General features: G+C 44.5%; 1 protein-coding gene across 2 annotated transcripts in view; it reads left to right on the top strand.

Moving 5' to 3' along the window:
• The window catches only part of Mypn (myopalladin), a 94,370-nt gene that overhangs the window by 65,284 nt on the left and 9,489 nt on the right, over positions 1 to 19,597 (top strand). For both annotated transcript variants that reach the window (XM_076917194.1, XM_034524828.2), the window contains 6 exons: positions 6,738 to 7,328; positions 8,349 to 8,487; positions 13,168 to 13,389; positions 15,223 to 15,372; positions 17,188 to 17,270; positions 19,437 to 19,563. In XM_076917194.1, coding sequence (XP_076773309.1) covers positions 6,738 to 7,328; positions 8,349 to 8,487; positions 13,168 to 13,389; positions 15,223 to 15,372; positions 17,188 to 17,270; positions 19,437 to 19,563 — 1,312 coding nt within the window. The remainder of the gene's footprint in view (positions 1 to 6,737; positions 7,329 to 8,348; positions 8,488 to 13,167; positions 13,390 to 15,222; positions 15,373 to 17,187; positions 17,271 to 19,436; positions 19,564 to 19,597) is intronic.

The following is a 19,597-nucleotide window of genomic DNA, read 5'->3' as shown; positions in this document are numbered from 1 at the left end:
GTTAGTAAGCAACACCCTTTCATGGCCTCTGCATCAGCTCCTGCCTCCAGGTTTCTTCCCTGATTGAATTCCTATCCTGACTTCCTTTGGTGATGAACAGTGATGTGGAAGCATAAGCCAGATTAACCCTTTCCTCCCAAACTTGCTTTTTGGTCATGGCATTTTGTCGCAGCAATAGAAACCCTAGCTAGGTCAGCAAGCAAACATACTGCTCCAGGTCGCGTGCTTTGTCCTTCAGTGGAGCTGGTGAGAGGCTCACCAGGTGCCATTGCCATTATTTAGTTCAGTCATCAAGCTAGGCGAATTTGCTCACCGCACAGTGTGAGGCTCACTGAGGTGATGAGTTTCCAGAAGAGAAAGAGTTTATTCAGGAGATGGCCATGTGTGGAGACGGAGGACCAATTCCCAAAGACACATTCCTAGGATGTGGCTTGAGAAGACACTTAGGCAGAGGGTTGGGAAAGGTGAATAAATCAGGCTTCAACTCTTGTCTTTCTTCAGAGATGTTAGTGGTAGACTAGAGGTGAGGAGCAGGTGAAGTCGGCTCAGGAACTGGGAGTGGGGCAACAGTGTGTGTGTGTGTGTGTGTGTGTGTGTACAGATGCACATGAATTTGTGTGTGCATGTGGAAGCCAGAGGTTGATGTCATCCATGTTTTTCAAACAAACAAAAACCCATGTATGTATTTGTGGAGAGCGGCATGTGCCCAGCAATCATGTAGGGCTTTCCCATGGAATTCTGGTTTTCAACTCTGTTTTTTGGTTGGGGTATGCTTCTCAGAGAAGAGAATTGGGGGATGGGTAAACTAAACAATTCCCTTAGGGTCTGCCTTTTCTGTGAGATGTTTTCTCATCCAGGGACTGTGTCAAGGTGGGCCATTTAAGATGTGGAGCCTTGTGTTACCAAAAACCTGAAGTAACAGGTTAAACATATAAGGCTTTATTTATTGTAAGAATGAGTCTCTTTCTGTCTACTTTGCCTTCACCAGCATTTGTTCCCTGCAACCTCTCATGGGCAGGATGTCTGACAGTCTGGCCATTACATTGTCACTTCAGGAGCAGGAAGAGCAAACGGGCAGAAGCCACAGTCTCAACGTTAGAAGCCCTTTGAAATGCCTTCTTAGAGAGCTCAGCCAAATTCTTCTGACTTCATCTCTTTGACCAGAATTGAGTCAGCTGGTATGCCAGCTGCAAAGGAGTCTGGGAAGTGTAGTCTTTAGTTATACATACTGCAATCTTGAAAAAACAAATCAAAACCCCCCAAAATGTTTTAGGCAGATACAAAAGCACACACCTGTGATCTTAGCAGAAGGGAGGTTGAAGCAGGGGGTCAGGGGGGTCCTCAGCTACATAGCAAGTTCAGGACCAGGCTAGGCCTCATGAGACCCTGTCTTAAAGAAACTAAACCTAATGACAAAAAAGAAAAGAAAAATCAGCTCCCTCATGAAGCACAGAATAAGTAGTGATAGACAGTGGTGTCCATCATATAAGACTGCCAATTAATAAAAATATTCACCCTCTAAAAATCCAGTCCTCATCACTATATATTTCTTTAATATTCCTTGCCCCCTTTTTTGGCCTTTTTAGTTTTCTCCTAATTGTATTTATGTGTTGATACATACACATGTGAACTCACATGCCCACAACCTGTACTACTCGCTTTAAAAAGGATTGTATTTACTTTATGTGTATAGGTATTTTGCCTGCATGAATGCCCACTATGTATATGCAGTGGCCACAGAGTCCAGAAGCAGGTGTTGAATCCCCTGGAACTGGACTTACGGACACTTGTGAGCCACCACGCGAGTGCTGGAGATCAAGTCTCAGGAAGAGCAGCCAGTGCTCTTAACTGCTGAGCCAGCCCTCAAGCCCTGGGTGGTTTTTTTCCTTAAATTATTATTATTTGTAATTTGTTACATAATTATTGTACAGTTGTGGGGAGCTGGGTGGCGTTTCAGCACAGTAAATACACTGCATAATAATCAGTATAATCAGAAAGGCCAGGGCCTCAGTTATTTCTGTGTAGGGACTGCTCATACTAGGTTTGCTCTGCTCGGCTTCCTCCCCACAAACTTTGCATTAAAATGAAGGCTCATTCTTCCCCATCTGGATGGTTTTGCTTGTTTTCTTATTCTTTCAGTTAGCCATTCATATAGAAAATAGAGATAATGTTAATGTTTTAAATGCGGCAGAAGGAAGGGCTGCCCTTATAGTCAAAGCCATACCTCTCTCTCTCTCTCTCTCTCTCTCTCTCTCTCTCTCTCTCTCTCTCTCTCTCTCTCTCTCTCCCCCTTTTCCTTTCATTTTGTTTTGTGAGACTGAGTTCCTCGTAGCCCTGGCTGGCCTTGAACTCAGAGATCCACCTGCCTCTGCCTCCCAAGTGCTGGGACTTAAGAAGTGAACCATCACCACCTGCCCAAGATAATTCTTTCTTTGAAACTGGCAGCTTGAATATCAAGCTGTCTAACATCAACACCCTCTGAGTTTCCATACATTATATTAATATGTAGCCAGTTTGGAAGCCACTGACCTAGAATTAGAGACATAATCTGAGTTGCCACCCTTCCTACCCTTCACTTTTCTGTGTTCAGGGAAAAAAATAACATTTTAAAAAATAAGCAAACTGTCAGATGAAAATTGGGATAAACTAGAAAGCCTATGTTTTAGGGACAAATATCTTTTTCTTGCTATTATCTTGAGACAGGGTCCCATGTAACCAAGGCTGGCTTTAAATTTACTATGTAGCCCAGGATGACCCTTTTCTGATTCTTCTACCTCTACTTCCTTCATGCTGGGATTGAAGTTTTTATAGGGGGAGCTGGGGTTGAACCTAGGACTTCTTGAGTGCTAGACAAACATCCTATTTCTCCAGACCCCAGACAAGTATATCTTTAGCACAGTGGTAAGCATATGAGAGTCACCTAAGGAATGATAGGTGGACCAAGAGCCCCCAAGCCAGACCCACGGAACCCGAAACCCTTGGTAACTTGGAAGTCTGTGTTTTAACTAGATTCCAAGGCTGACTAAAATTGAAGAACAGCTGACCTATATTTTGAAATCACTGTGTTTAAATTCCTTCCTAATCCAATTAGCTCTGTGTGCATAGCTGCCTCAGTCAGGCAAGAGTCAGTCAGCTTTGTTTGTTTTACAGACTTCATGACAGTAATGAACAGCCTACACCTGGGGGCCTGGTAAAGCCGGTGCACATATGCTCGGAATTAGTTGTCCTGATCAGCCGGGGAAATGTTTAACAATTGACAGGGTTGGAGAGCCCTAAAAGCGTTTGCCAACTTCTCCCACATGATTGTAGGCCACTGAGAGAAGGCCGCTGAGTGGGATGCAGGGCCTGGTGCTTATCCGTTGTCCTTCAGAGCCAGGGAAAGTTGGCTCAGACACACGGTATCCAAAATTGTTGCGAAAGCCACCTTCAAACTGGATAGCCAGGCTTGTATTTTGACTGTCTAATACTTTAATCTCAGAGATTCAAAATCCACAGGGTATGCTGCCAGTACACTCAGCACTCCAGAGACTGAGGCAGGGGGATTGAGAGCTCCAGGTTAGCTGGGGACGCATAGGTGACCCATCTCAAAAAAACTAAAAAGTTAAAAGATTTTGCATTCTTTTTCTTCTTTCTATTGTGGGTTGGTTTTTCTTTGTTTTTGGTTGGTTGGTTGGGTTTTGTTTTGTTTTGTTTTGGTTTGGTTTGTTTTGTTTTGGTTTGGTTTGGTTTTGAGACAGGGTTTCCCTGTGTAGCCCTGGCTGTCCTGCAAGTATATCTGTAGACCAGGCTGGCCAAGAACTTTGAGATCTGCCTGCCTCTCCCTTCCGAGTGCTGGTTAAGGCACGGGCCACTACCACCACCACTCTTTCATGTTTAATTGTTTGATTACATTTTAATTGCATTTATCCTTTTACTTTTAAATCGGAGTTGAAGATGAGGGAGGAAGTCACCAAAAGTACTGAATTATTCGTGTAATTCCAGACATCAGCTTTCCTACAGCTGGACAGAGGACTGCTTAGGAGATATTACTGCACAGTAGAAATGGAGGCAGAAAGGGACTTTTATTTAGTAAATTGCTCATCTACATATAATGTATTAGAAATGTCAATAAAAAGAAGGGGGGGCAGAAGCCTCAAACTCCAAAAATTAGGAAAAATCAGCCAGGCACAGCAGCCCACATCTGTATTCTCAGCACTCAGGAAGCTGAAGAAAGAAGATTCAGAGTCCTGGGCTAGCCTGGGCTATATAGCAAGATTCTGTTTTAAAAGAAAACTAACCAAAGGTTTGGGGGTGTGACTCAGTGGGAGAGGACATACTTAACATCATTGACACCCTGGGTTTGACCCGCAACACCCCCAAAAGATGTAAGATTTAAAGAAACTTCTGGTTCATCATGGTGAGCATTGACTTTCTCTTTTAACGTGTTTTTTTATATTTGTGTGGGGTGTGTGTGCTTGTGTGTATGTGAGCATGTGTGTGATGCACACATGTGTGCATGTGCCCATGAGTGCTGTAACACTGGTGGGGGTCAGAGGACAACATGAAACATTTTCTTTTTTTGTTGTTGGTTTTTTTTTGTTGTTTTTGTTTTTTTGTTTTGTTTTTCGAGACAGGGTTTCTCTGTGTAGCCCTGGCTGTCCTGGAACTCACTCTGTAGACAAGGCTGGCCTCGAACTCAGAAATCCGCCTGCCTGTGCCTCCCAAGTGCTGGGATTAAAGGCATGCGCCACCACCGCCCAGCTAACATGAAACATTTTCATGTTTAATACATCTTATAATCATCAGCTCACTCACCCTCAATGGTCCAGAAGCACACATTTATAAAGGGTAGGAGACCAGTGAAATGTCTCCATCTCCTATGCATCTCTCCTCCAGGTCTCTCTTTCTGGAGTAAACCCTCCTAAACACCCCAGTCTGGCAGTCTCGCTGCCTTCACACACACATGATCTTAAGACACTTTCCTTCCGTCTTACCTAACAATAATTCACTTGTGAAGAGAAACAAGCTGTGAGAAGAGGAGGGCGAGTCCTGTGGTGCCTCTGAGGCCCAGGCTCCTGCAGGTCTCTCCCACTCCCCCATTTTCCTTCTCCTTTCTTTTCTCTCTCTTTTTAAATGCCTTTATTTATTTTATGTGTGCGTGTGCCTGCGTATTATGTGAACACTTGTGTGCAAGTGCACCTGGAGGCCAGAGAGGGCATCGGATGCCATGGAACTGGAGTTACAGGCAGGCATGAGCCTCTATGTGGGTGCTGGAAACTGAGCCTGGATCCTCAACAAGAGCAGCCTCACCTCCAGGCTTCCTTCTTTCTCAGGCTGTGCACACACATGATGTGCGTTGTGCGGTATCTGCGTGTGTAGTGTGTACACATGTAGGAGTGGATTCCTATGTCTGTTCCCTTGAGACACAGTCTCACTCAACTTGTATCTAGACAGGCAGCCAGAGAGCCCTACCGATCCTGCTGCCTGGGGGACAGTGTTGGATTACAGGTATGGCTGCCACACCAGCTTTCTCACAGGAGTGCTAAGGATTTGAACTCATGTCTTCAAACTTGCGCTGCAAGTAATCTTACACACTGAACCATCTCCCCAGCCTCCTTTCTTTAAGAACAAGAAAAGTCAAAGGCAATGTTTATAAGCAAGATAAGTGTAAAGTTTATCAGGATATACATATATACATATATACACATATATACATATACACATACATATATACACATATATTACTATATAATTTTTTTAAGCAATGTCTTTTGTGGCCTGGACTAACATGACACTTGGCACATAGCTGAGGCTAGCCTTGAACTCCTGAGCCTCCTTCCTTGAACACTGAAGCACAGGGATGGAAGTGTGCCCCACCTCATTATTACTGTAGGACCCTTTGGAGAGCAAAACTTAACATCTGTAATAATTATAATGCTAAAGGTTTAAGGCAAGACTGCTTTGAATGAATAGAGGCAAAAGGACATCTTCTCCATAAAACCTTTCCTGGAGAGGATGGGGACCATTCGGACACACTCAGCTCTTTCCATGAGGCTGGTTTTGGAGGTGAGCTGAGAGTGATAGAGCACTTGCTTAGTATGAACCAATCACTAGATCCCATCCCCATCACAGTGTGCGAGATATTCCTTTGGAGAATTCAACGCTTACAGCATCTCCACCTGTGCCCAGAGAGATGCTTTCTGTCCAAGCTGAGCTCGTGAAGGCCATCAGAACTTCAAACAGTATCAACAAGAGTAACATTGTCTCCATTTCTTTTACTTTCCAATTTGTCTATCAACACCCACCATTATACAACTGAAGTGTCATAGCACAAAGAATATTGTTTGTGATCCTCTCTGGAAGCAGGAAAGACAAAAAATAACAGCTCACTAGCAATTGTCAGGTGATGTCTTGCCACTTTGGCCCTGTTTGTTTCTCTCTGTTTCTTTGTCTCTCTGTCACTCCCTCTGTGCCCCTGCCCCCAGTCTAAAATAGCCATCGGTTGCCCAGGCTGGCCAGCTACTGTGTAGCTGAGGATGGCCTTGAACTTCTCATCCCTTGCCTCAAACCCTTGAGTTGCTAGGGTTACAGGTGTATGTCGTGTTAATTCAGTGCCAGGGACTGAACCCAGAGTTCCATGCATGCCAGGTAAGCCCACTCCCAATGGGTTGCATCCGCAGGCCAGTTTGTAGGTTTTTCTGAAGGGTGAGACTGATGGTAACATGTGCCTCCTCTCTCCCTGCTCTGTTTTCCTGCAGTGACTCCAGTCAGTTACAACAGCTTCATAACCAAGTGTTACTGGAACAGCAGCAACTGCAAAACACATCTCCTTCATCACCCAAGGAGTCTCCTTTCCCCATGAGTGTCTTGAACTCGGCTCCCCCAGCAGTGACCGTTTCTAGCAAGCAGGCGAAGGGTCCCGCACCACAGACGTTCAACTTAGCCCGGCCGAAGCATTTCTTACCCGCTTCAAGCACTTCCACAGCAACAGTGCCCCTGTCCAGCTCCCCAGTGTTCACCTTGACCAATACTCCTCAAACAATTCAGAGGACCGTCAGCAAAGAAAGCCTCTTACTGTCTCACCCCTCCACGCAAGGCAGATCTCCTGGTGGGCTCTCCATCCAAAACGAGCCAGCTCCTCCAAGCCCAGCAGAGCCAGCAGCGTCACCAATAGCCGCCTATTCCATCCCCAGTGGAAACCAGTTTCAGCCTCACTGTGTATCCCCAACTCCTGTCTCTCCTACCGGTCGGATCCAGAATCCGGTGGCTTTCCTTAGCTCTGTTCTGCCTTCTCTCCCTTCCGTTCCACCCACCAATGCCATGGGGCTGCCTAAAAGTGCACCATCCGTGTAAGTGTCTTAAAAGTTCAGAGATGCCAATTAAGAGGGGCATGCGCACAGAAGAGCTTGGTCTGGCAGAGACTCTTAAGTGAGTCGATTCTGAAATAATAATCTTATCGAATAGATACAGAATGGATATTGAATGGCTCAGGACAAGGGGCATGATTGGTGGTGGTGGTGGTGGTGTTGATCTTGGTTTTTGAGACAGAGTTTCTCCGTATAGCCATGGCTGTTCTGGAGACCAGGCTGGCTTTGAATTCAGAGATTTGCTGCCTCTGGAGTGCTGGGATTAAAGGCATTGCCACCATGCCCAGCAATTAAAAATATGCAGTAGAGCATTTGCCTAGCATGAATGAAGCCCTAGGTTCCGTGTCTGGCATTTTTTTTTTATGTTATTTTTAAATGTTTTTTTAAATTTTTATGTTATTTTTTATTATTTTATTAGTTTTTATGTTATTTTATGTTATTTTTATTTTTTTATTTTTTATGTTATTTTTTTATTTTGTTTTGTTTTTTTATTTTGTTTTTTATTTTGTTTTTCAAGACAGGGTTTCTCTGTGTAGTCCTGGCTGTCCTGGAACTCACTCTGTGGGTTCTATAAGAAATCAGGCTGAGAAAGCTGGCCTCGAACTCAGAAATCCCTGCCTCTGCCTCCACTCCACAGGCAGAGTCACACAGGGAAAGCGGGATTCGAACCGGGAGAGAGAGCAAAGGGTGCGGGCTCACCCTCTGTAGGTCGGCACCTCTTATAAACTGGATGTGGTTTGCACACCTGTAATTCTAACACTAAGAGCCAAAGGCAGAAGGGACAGAAGTTCAAAATCATCCTTGACTGCACAGCTAGCTCAAGGCCAGCCTGGGCTGCATGAAATCTTGTCTCAAACTAATAAAAGTTATAAAATAAAATGTTTCTACACATGGTGTTTAATCCCCTGATGGGTGAAGTCGGGTTGTCGTTTTACCCACGGTGACCTGGAGACCCTCACAGACGGACCAGTCATTTCATAGGTGTGGGAATTTATTTTGCAGGCCATCCCAGGGCCTGATGAAGAAAGCCACAAAGGCCCTTCAAGCAGTGAGTGACGATTATATCCGAGAGACAAAGAATTCGGTGATTCTAGACTTGGGGAAGAAAGTGAATTTTGGTGACGTCAGATCACACCAGCAGGTAAGGCCTTTGAAAGTCAGATGGTTGGATGGAATTTTGTTATAAGGATGTAACTCTGTTTAATAGAGTCTTTGGGTACTGAGGTCATCTGGCCTCACAAAGTCAGTCACAGCTTCGACTGTAGAACCAGCTAGGAAGCTTGTTGATGGAAAATTGTGGCCCTGAAACACCCCATCAGGTAACTCGGGTTACTTGTTTGCAGGTGATTGCCTAGGGCGGTCCTCTGTTACCCATGGAGACGGGTTCCAGGACTCTCAATACATGCCTGAGATGCTATCTCTAGACAGATACATGTTTATATTAAAGCTTAATTTAGACAGAAGACATGATAAGGGCTGAGGCTGTAGCTGCAGAATGTAGCTGTGAGACCCAGAATTCAACTTCCAGTACAAGAAAGAAAGGAAGAAAGAGAAAGGGAGATGGGAAAGATAGAGGGAAAAGAAGTGTCAGGTGGGACATAGATCACCCACCTAACATATATAAAACCTTGTTTTGATTCCTTGGGACATAGGGGGCCAGCAGGATGGGACATGGGGGTCATCAGGATGAGATGTGGGGGCCAGCAGGATTGGATGTGGGCCAGCAGGATGGGATGTGGGGTCCAGCAGGATTGAATGTGGGAGCCAGCAGGATGAGACATGGGGGAGGGTCATCAGGATGGGATGTGGGGGGCAACAGGATGGGACATGGGGGACCAGCAGGATGAAATGTGGGGTCTAGCAGGATGGGATGTGGGGACCAGCAAGATGGGATGTGGTGGCCAGCAGGATGGGATGTGGGGGCCAGCAGAATGGGATGTGGGGGCCAGCAGAATGGGATGTGGGGGCCAGCAGGATGGGATGTGGGGGCCAGCAGAATGGGATGTGGGGGCCAGCAGAATGGGATGTGGGGGCCAGCAGGATGGGATGTGGGGTCTAGGAGGATGGGATGTGGGGGGGCAGCTGGATGAGACATGGGGGGCCAGCTGGAAAAGGCATTTGCCATGCAAGCCCAGCAACCAGACTTTGATATGGAAGCCTATGTTAAGATGAAAAGAGACAAACAGAGGACTCCACAAAGGCAGTTTCTGACCTCGGTGCACACTCCTATGGGCACCATACACTAAAAATAAATATAAGTTTAAAACAATGTACATAGTGATAGAATTGTTATAATACACTCTTTATAAAAACTATTTAAAATTTACATATTGTTTATTTCTGAAAGTTTTCTATTTAATGTCTTTGGACCTGTGTTGGCCATTGGTAATGGAAAGTGAAAAGAGCAACATCAGGATGGATGTGCTGGCTGGTTTATGTCACCTCGACACAAGCTAGAGTCATCTGAGAGGAGGGAGCCTCCTCTCAGAAAATGCCTCCATAACATCGGGCTGTAGACAAGCCTGTAGGGCATTTTCTTTTTTTTTTTTTTTTTTTTTTTTGGTTTTTCGAGACAAGGTTTCTCTGTATAGCCCTGGCTGTCCTGGAACTCACTCTGTAGACCAGGCTGGCCTCAAACTCAGAGATCCGCCTGCCTCTGCCTCCCAAGCGCTGGGATTAAAGGTGTGCGCCACCACCGCCCGGCTGTAGGGCATTTTCTTAATTAGTGATTTATGGGGGAGTGCCCAGCCCATTGTGGGTAGTACTATCCCTGTGTTGGTAGCCCTGGCTTCTATAAGAAATCAGGCTGAGAAAGTCATTGGGAGTAAGCCAGTAAGCAGCACCCTCCATGGCCTCTGCATCAGCTCCTGTCTCCAGGTTCCTGCCCCTGCTTGAGTTCCTGTCCTGCAGATGTACCTCTGAAATCCAATGTTTCAAGTTGTCAACTTATCACCTGACTTAGTCACTGGCCTATTGCTGTGAAGAAACACCAAGACAACTCTCATAAAGGAAAGCTTTTAACTGGAGCTGGCTTACGGTTTTAGAGGATTTAATCATAACAAGTTGGGAAGCAGACAAGTATGTTGTTGGAACAGTAGCTGAGAGCTTTACATCCTGATTCACAGGCAACAAGAAGATGATAGATAGATAGATAGATAGATAGATAGATAGATAGATAGACAGACAGACAGACAGACTGGGCCTGGCCTAGCATTTCAAACCCCAAAGCCCACCCCAAGTGACACACTTCCTCCAACAAGGCCACACCTTCTAGTCCTTCCCAAACAGTTCCACTAACTGGGGGTCAAACATTTAAATATGTGAGCCTACAGGGGCCATTCTCACTCAGAGTACCACATCTCCCTTCAGAAGAATTTTTATACTTTTGAAAGAAGGCACACATTTCAAGTAGCATCTTCTGAAATTTTTACTTTTAGATTTTCATTTTCTTTTATGCACAGCCGCTGTAATTCTATGGAACCAGAAAGAACAGGTCATTTAAAATTTATTTGAGTTCTATACTGGCCATATTACACAGAAGGGGGTGTGTGAGTGTGTGTGTGTGTGTGTGTGTGTGTGTGTGTGTGTGTGTGTGTGTATGTGTGTGTGTGTGTATGTGTGTGTGTGTGTGTGTGTGTATGTGTGTGTGTGTGTGTGTGTGTGTGTTTACTGCTTTAGTTGGCAGGAAACCTGGGAGAATAGAGCCTAAAACAGAGGCAGACTGTAGTCTCATGCAACAGTCAACTTTTCTCAGAGCATCAGACAATTTACACTCTGAGGGTTAAAAGAAATCACATGAGTAAAGTGTACAATCATGGGGACAAGCTACATGAGGCAAAAACGTGTTTTTCCACTAAGGCATATAAACAAATAGCAGTAACCAGTGGCAATGAAAAATCTAAAGTAAACTCACTCCTATCTGCCACAGAGAAAGGCATGGAAGCACGTTCCAAGAACAATTCCGTGTATTTAAAGAAACCGAGGCCACAAGACTCTTGTTTTCTTGGAGTTTTCTCACAGGCACTCAAAATTCTCTTCACACAACTCTATTCTAAATCGTGTGTGTATGTGCGCGTGCGTGTGTGTGTGTGTGTGTGTGTGTGTGCAGGCACACACACTCATCTCTGTGTTCTTTCTTTTGATTACAGATATCACTGAAGGCAGCTGATACAGAAACTTGCATTTTTATTCCAAAAGTAGATAAGGCAGAAGTGAGATGTGACCCAAACCCAGTCTGGGAAATCAGAAATGAGTACCATCCATCAGTGGTGGACCAGTTGAGTCCTTTTCACTAGTAACAGTACAGAAAGGACCTGTGGGTTTAATGTAGACACACTAATGCTCACACTTGTACAGACTATCAGGGGTTGTGACATAGGTTGTAACTTTACAGTTGGATCTGTGTGTGACCAACACATTTGACCTTGAGATCAAACAAACCTGCTGCTCAAACCGCCCATCAGCTCAGGGATTTAGTAACAGGCCACGCAGGATTCTCTGTCACAGTGCCCTTGTTCCTAAGGCTCCGCCTGCCAAATGTTTAATCTGTCACCACGGAAGCAGCTTGGCCTTTACATTTTTATCTTAACCCTCATCTTCAGTTAACACATCGGATTACATGGTTGGTACATTGATCAGGTATACCTGTCCATATTTTTTTTTAACTTTATAAATGTTATTACTTAAAAGCTTGCAAATAAACTTAACGGTCACACATTGAAGTGAACCAGACCCAAACCATCCGTGTCAGTGACGTTCTCTACGGCTTGAACAGCGTTTTTCTGAAGCTGGAATTTCCATTTTACCATGGAATATATTTTTATATACTTCTCCTCCGTAAGCCTGATGGCTGGAGTTCATCCCCAGAACCCACGACAAGTTAGAAGCAGAGCTACGGCTGGTTTTTCTCAGCTTCACACACATCCAGACTATTCTAGGAGAAGGGAATCTTTACTTGAGTAAATGCCGCCATTGGATTGGCCTACAGGCAAGTCTCTGTGGCATCGTATTGATCAGTGACTGATGTGATAGGGCCCAGCCTATCATGGTAGGCAGTGCCACCCCTGGGCAGGTGGTCCTGGTCTGTATAAGAAAACAAACTGAACAACCATGGGGAGCAGACCAGTAAGCGGTGTTACTCCACGGCCTCTGCTTCAGCTCCGGCCTTGAGTTCCCGCCCTGACTTCTCTAGATGATGTAACCTCCAAGACGAAATAAACCTTCTCCCTCCAGAGTTGCTTTTGGTCCTAGTCTTCATCACAGCAACAGAAATTCCCATCTAAGGGGACAGGGAGGTGGCTCAGTGGTTAAGAGTACTGTATGTTTTTTCGGAAGACCTGAATTTAATGCCAAGCACTTACATGCAGGCAAAACATCCAGACATGTAAAGTAAAAATAAATCTATTTAAAACAAAAAACAAAACAAAACAACAACAACAAAAAACCCTAAGACAAGAATTGACTCCAGAGAGCTGTCTAGGACATTAGCATGGGGCCAAGGCATGCATACACAGTCCCTTATACAATTATATTAACAATGATGATAAAGTTTATTTTACATAGTCATTTCAACATACCCTTCTTTTCTTTTCTTTTCTTTTCTTCTTCTTCTTTTTTTTTTTTTTTTTTTTTTTTTTTTTTGTTTTTGGCTTTTTGTTTTTCGAGACAGGGTTTTTCTGTGTAGCCCTGGCTGTCCTGGAACTCACTCTGTAGACCAGGCTGGCCTCGAACACAGAAATCCGCCTGCCTCTGCCTCCCGAGTGCTGGGATTAAAGGCGTGCGCCACCACTGCCCGGCTCAACATATCCTTCTTCTTTGACAGGAATATAAAATTTCCAGCTTTGAGCAGAGGCTGATGAACGAGATAGAGTTCCGTCTGGAGCGTACTCCTGTCGACGAATCCGATGACGAGATACAGCACGAGGAAATCCCCACGGGCAAGTGCATCGCACCCATCTTTGACAAAAGACTCAAGCACTTCCGGGTTACTGAAGGCTCCCCAGTCACCTTCACCTGCAAAATTGTTGGGATACCTGTTCCAAAGGTAGGGAAGATGACCTGCCAGTTGATCACCAACAGCATGGAACTATATATAGGGTTTTCAAAAAGTCTCACGGGGCTTGGCTGTAGCTCGGTGACAGGGTTGTCCCCTTGAGTGGACAGACACTACTAGCATGTGTCCTTCATACCAGGAACAAAAAATGTCTCAGAGGGCTAGAGAGAAGGCTTCACAGCCAAGAGCACTTGCTGCTTTTACAGGATGGGACTTTAGTTCCAAGCACCCACTTAGGATGGTTCACAAACATCTGTAACTCAAGCTCCAGGACATCTGATGCCCTCTTCTGGACTCTTCTTGCTCCAGCCACCCAACCACCAGAGACACATTAAAAAGAAAAGTCTCTGGCTTGGGATGTAGCTCACTATGTAGCAAGCATGAAGCCCTGGGTTCAATCCCCCAAAACATATACAACCTGGACATGGCGATGCGTGCCTATAATCCCAACACTTAGCAAGTGAATCAGGAGTTCAAGATCATCCTTGGCTATATAGTGTATTTGAGGCCAGCCTAGGCTACCCTAATTCAGGAAAAAAAAAAAAAACACATACACACAAACATACATGCACACACACGTATGCACATGCACACATATACACGCAAACTTGTCATACTACAGTGAAATATCTACAGAACAAGAATGGAAAACAATTCTCAAAAATTAGCAAGGCCGCCAGTATTTAGCTGAAAAGTATCAGGAACAAGATCATTAGGCCAAAAAGAAATCAGACTTGTTAGGGGTTTTTGTTTGTATTTTTTTAGGCAGGGTCTCCTGTAGTCCTGACTGGCCTGGGACTCACTATGCAGACCAGGCTGGCCTCAACGTCACAAAGATCCACCTGCCTCTGTCTCTGGAGGGCTGGGATTAAAGGCAAGTGCTATCACGTCAAACTTTGTTTGAATTTTAATAAAAGTTTAAAACAAACTTCTTAGTCATGATAATTTATTTTGGATTATTGGCCTTCTTAGCCACTGAACCCATCCAGTTAATATTTCTCATTGTATTTGGTTTCTATTTAAGACCCACAGGGTGCCTTTTGTCATACAAAGAGAGCTATATTGGTGTCCTTACTGTTAGGGTAGCTAACGCCAAGAATGTCCCATGCTTGTCACTGGCTCTGAGTCATCACATTCCTTGGCAGTCAGAGAAGGCTTTGCACCCAGTGTGGCTGTGGCAGGGATCTGCATTCACAAACAGGAGTGTGGTGGTGCCACACAGGGTTAGGTAACCACCTATAACCATCACGTTATCTACCTTGCCTTGAAAAGCTCAGCCATAGAAACATGCACAGCAAATCTGTAGATTTCAGTCTGAGACTTTGGATTTTGGCCAGAGGGTAAACCTAGCAACTTGATGCTAGCCTTATTCTTTTTTTATCCAATAAACCACGCTAGCCTTTCAAGCAAGGTGAGCCATCCGGATGCTCAGACCTGCATCTGTTTTATGACTGGGACTTACATCGGGTAATGGAGGGATGACCCGGGTTCCTTGTTCATCATTTTGCCTGGGAAGACTTAGTGATCCTTTGAGTATCCTTAAGCTAATTATGAGGTATAATAAAGATAGTAAAAAACTTTACCACAGTGCTTAGATCGTAGTGTACTTTTTTTAACTTAGGTATTGTATAGGTACAGGTGGGACTGCATAGTATAGTCATTTTGAACATGTTTTATGATCTATCTCAGTGTTTGTAAAAGATGAGTGTCTTGCAACAGAGATGGCGTTTGGCCTTTTGTCTCGTAGCTCTGAATGTCTCTACCCTTGAAGTTATGCTCATAGTATATTCTCACCAACAGTTCCTTGCTTCCCTCTCATGCCAGGTTTATTGGTTCAAAGATGGGAAGCAGATTTCTAAGAGAAACGAGCACTGTAAAATGAGGAGAGAAGGGGATGGGACCTGCTCGCTACACATTGAGTCCACCCATGGCGACGATGACGGCAACTACACCATCATGGCGGCCAACCCCCAGGTCAGTTGCAGGGCTCCTGGACACCATCAGGTGTGTTGATGGCCCTTGTGAATGAGACCTTAAGGAGAATGGGAGAGAAGTGTTGTGATTGGGCCTAACTAGAACACAGGGTCAAATTTAGACCAGTCTGCTTGCTACTTGGTGCCCTTGTCAGAAGACATTGGTGGAGCTGGAGGATACAATTTAGTATTTAGAGTGCTTGTCTGTCATGCTTGAGGCCCTGCAGTTTTCCTCAACACCATATAGAAACAAGCAAGCAGGATCAGTTCAAGGACACAATGTATCGAGTCTGAAGGCAAATAAAACAAATCAAAACAAAACCAAGGGCATCAGTAGTTAAGAGCATTTGCTGCTACTCCCAGAAGACCCGTGTTTAGTTCCCAGCACCCGTATCAGGCAGCTCACAACTACTTGCAACTATGGCTCGGTGGCTCAGTGGGCTCTAAGGCCTTTGAAGACACCCACATACCTGGCAAACATATATACATATACAAATAAATACAGATTAATTAAATAAAAGAGGGTAGAAGAGTGGATCTGCACATTAACAGCACCTGATACTCTTGCAGAGGACCTGGGTTCAGTTCCCAGCACCCACACAGTAGCGGACAACCATCCATAACTCTGGTCCTAGGAGTTCTGGCCTCTTCTGACTTCCAAGGGAATCAGACATAAATAGTACACAGAGGCATATCTGAGCCAAATACTCATACTTTAAACAAACCTTTTGAAAATTAAAATAAACTAGAGAAAAAATAAAAAGGCTTGAAATATCTCTCAAATTCATCTCAGATTTTTTTCTTTTATCTTTATGGATAAAAGTTGGAGAGCTGCAATCTTCTGCTTTTCTTTTCTGAATGAGACCAAGTTTTAGTTTCCCCTAAAAGACAGGACAGAATGTACAACATACATATAGCCACTATTCCTATTTCCATGCCTTACCCCCAGAAATGTCAGTATTGACTGATTTCTATTGAGGAAAGCATAAAGAATATCTGGCCATGCTCTTTGCATTGTTGCTACAAGAAATGTTAAATTAAGGGAAAAAATATGCATATGTCCTCAGAGACTAGAAGAGGATGTCAGATCCCCTAAAACTAGAATTATGTGGTTATGTGGGTGCCGGGAACAGCTTGGGTCATCTGAAAGAGCAGCAAGCTCTCCTAACCTCTGAGCCATCTATCCAGCCCCAGAAAGCCAGCTTTGTGAAGCACTGACTGTTTAAGTATGAGGACCAGACCTCCTGTGAATGCCGGGTGGGTGTGGTGGCCCACCTGGCATTCAAGCCCCGGAGGGCAGAGATAGGGGAGCCCCAGTGCAAGCTGCTAGCCATATTAGTCACATCTGCAAGCACTGGGTTCAACAGAGAGATCCTTCCTCAATGACTAAGGTGGAGGGCTGTCTAGCAAGACTCCCAACATCAACCCCAGGCCTCAATACACACATGTAAATGCACCTAAGCACAGGAACACACACACACACACACTTAAAGTTGTATTGCTTTTAACCAAGCAGTGTTGTCGCACACCTTTAATCTCAGCACTTGGGATACAGAAACAGGGAGATCTCTGAGTTCAAGGCTAGCCTGGTCTACAGAGCAAGTTCCAGGATACCCAGGGTTACATAGAGAAACCCTGTCTTGAAAACCAAACCAAAACTAAGGTTGTAGTGTTTTTTTTTTTCCTTTTGAACACAGAAAGGCTCTTTATTATTTTAAAAAAATAATGTATAATGTTTTGGTGAAGAAACCATTAATATAAATTGAAACATACGGATTTCTGTTTATTTTAATCTTGATTGTTTTCTGCTTTTCAGGGGAGAATCAGCTGTTCTGGCCACTTGATGGTACAGGGTTTGCCTATTCGAAACCGACTCAGCCCTGGTGGTCAGCCTCACAGGTAAAGGCAGGAGATTCTCCCTTTTCTAGAGTCCTCCCGTATCCCCACTCACTAGCAGTTGTAAGGTCTGATTACATGTACCAGACACATTGCAGCGCCACCACCAGGCAGCTCCTTGAAATACAGACATTAAGCCTGATTCCAAGAATCCAAGTCAGAATCCACACTTTAACAAACCCCCCAGCAGACGCACAGGCACATTTATGTTTGAGAAGCTCTGGGCTTGGGCACTTTTTTCTTATTATTTTTAACTTTATGTGCATTGGTATTTTGCCCACATGTGTGCGTATATATGCAAGTATGTATGTATATGTATATATGTGTGTATATATGTGTGTGTGTGTGTGTACATATATACACACACACACACATATATGAGGACTCCAGATCCCCTAGAACAGACAGTTGTGAGCTTCGAAGACATTGAACCTGGGTTCTCTGGAAGAGCAGCCAGTATGCTTAACAGCTGAGCCATCCCTCCAGCCCCCTGCCCCCAACTCCTTTTAAAGACAGGCTCCCAGGCTGGCCAGATGGCTTAGTGGTTAAGAGAACCGGTTGCTCTTCTAGAGGTCCTGAGTTCAATTCCCAGCAACCACATGGTGGCTCACAACCATCTGTAATAGGACCTGATGCCCTCTTCTGGTGTGTCTAAAGACAGCTACAGTGTACTCACAAATAACAAATAAATAAAAATTTAAAAAAAAAAAAAAAAAAAAAAAAGACAGGCTCCCATGTAGCCCAGACCCTTAAACTCAATATACAGCAGAGAATGACTTTAAACTGATAATTCTGCCTTCACCTCCTAAGCGGTGGGATCATAGGCATGCCCCACCCACTCCCAGTTTATATGCCGCCGGGAAGTGAACCCTGAGCTTTATATATGCTGAACCAACTGGACCAACTGAACTATATCCCCAACCCCTTTGGCACCATCATGGTGGTACAAAACTTGTAACCATTAGCACCTGTTCATGTAACGCGTGATGAGACACTTTAAAACTGACTGACTTTTCTATCACCAGACAGAAACTTGAGGGCTGCATGTTTCTGCTGTAGTCTTCATGGTAACTGGTCTTTCCTCCTGGCTTTTTATAAACCATTAATGAGAAAGAACCCGGCTTTCTCCTTGAGTCTTGGGGTGCCACAAAGACTTAAGTCAGTGAACTTTCCATAGTTGCTGAGGCTGATGAACGACATAGTTTACCAAAGGAACTAAAAATAAAGAGGGGTGTTTCCTACGGCTGCCATTGTGAAGTCACCTCTCCAGCCCCTCCTTTATCTTCTTTGTTTTGTTTTCGAGAACAGCTGTTACAACCGATCACTCTCACTAGTTCAAGTTCATGGTCATCTTTAATTTCAGACATAGTTTTATTACCAGACTGACTTTTCTTGCGGTCACAGCCATCCTGTTCCGGGTGACTCACAGGCCTCTTCTTTGGGCTCACAGATTTATTTCTTTATTTTGATGACTTTTCAACAAATGCCAGATGCCACAGGGAGAGGAGCTAAGCCGATTGACACTGAATGACTTCAGAGAGAAAGAGGCCAGGGACTGCTTATTTAGTTTTTATTATTTTTAGTTATGTGGATGGGCAGGTCATGTGCACATGAGTGCAGGTGCAGCGGACCCTCTGAAAGCTGAAGGGTGGTTGTGAGCCACTCAGCATGGGTGTGGGGATCTGAACTTGGGTCCTTTGGAAGCACTCAGCCCTGAGCTTATTGACTTGATTTCAGAGCTCAGAAATAATACTATAGTGTACGGGATACTTGCCACAAAAAGCTTTGGGTTTGATTTGGGTTGTGTGTGTGTGTGTATTTGTATCAGTTGTAAGCTGTGATTGATTGATTGGTTGGTTGATTGATTGATTGATTGATGGTCTAGTCATTCCTCTCTACTCTAGGAGTGTGGTTCACTTGGTAGAGTCCTTACCTAACATGCACCAAGCCCTAGATTTCCCCCAGTACCATATAAACTGGGCACAATGCTGCAAGCCTGTAATGCCAGCACTTGGGAGGTAGAGACAGGAGGATCAGAGATTAGTTCAAAATCATCCTTGATTACTAATGAGCTCAAGGCTAGCCTGGGCTACAGGAGACTATCTCATGATAGCCATATAGCCTAAATGCATACAGTTATTGTCATATGTTTGTAAATGTTTCTTATAGAGGAAGGTCCAGAATGCAAGAAAGAGACAAAGAGCCTCTACAGGAACGGTTTTTCCGACCACATTTCCTGCAGGCCCCTGGGGATATGGTGGCTCACGAGGGCCGCCTCTGTCGGCTGGACTGTAAGGTACTTCCAAGCACCCGTCCTTAGAACCAGGCCT

This window comes from Arvicanthis niloticus, chromosome 20 (assembly GCF_011762505.2).
Source record: "Arvicanthis niloticus isolate mArvNil1 chromosome 20, mArvNil1.pat.X, whole genome shotgun sequence".
Classification (NCBI taxonomy): Eukaryota; Metazoa; Chordata; class Mammalia; order Rodentia; family Muridae; genus Arvicanthis; species Arvicanthis niloticus.
This window is presented reverse-complemented; position numbering and strand designations above follow the sequence as displayed.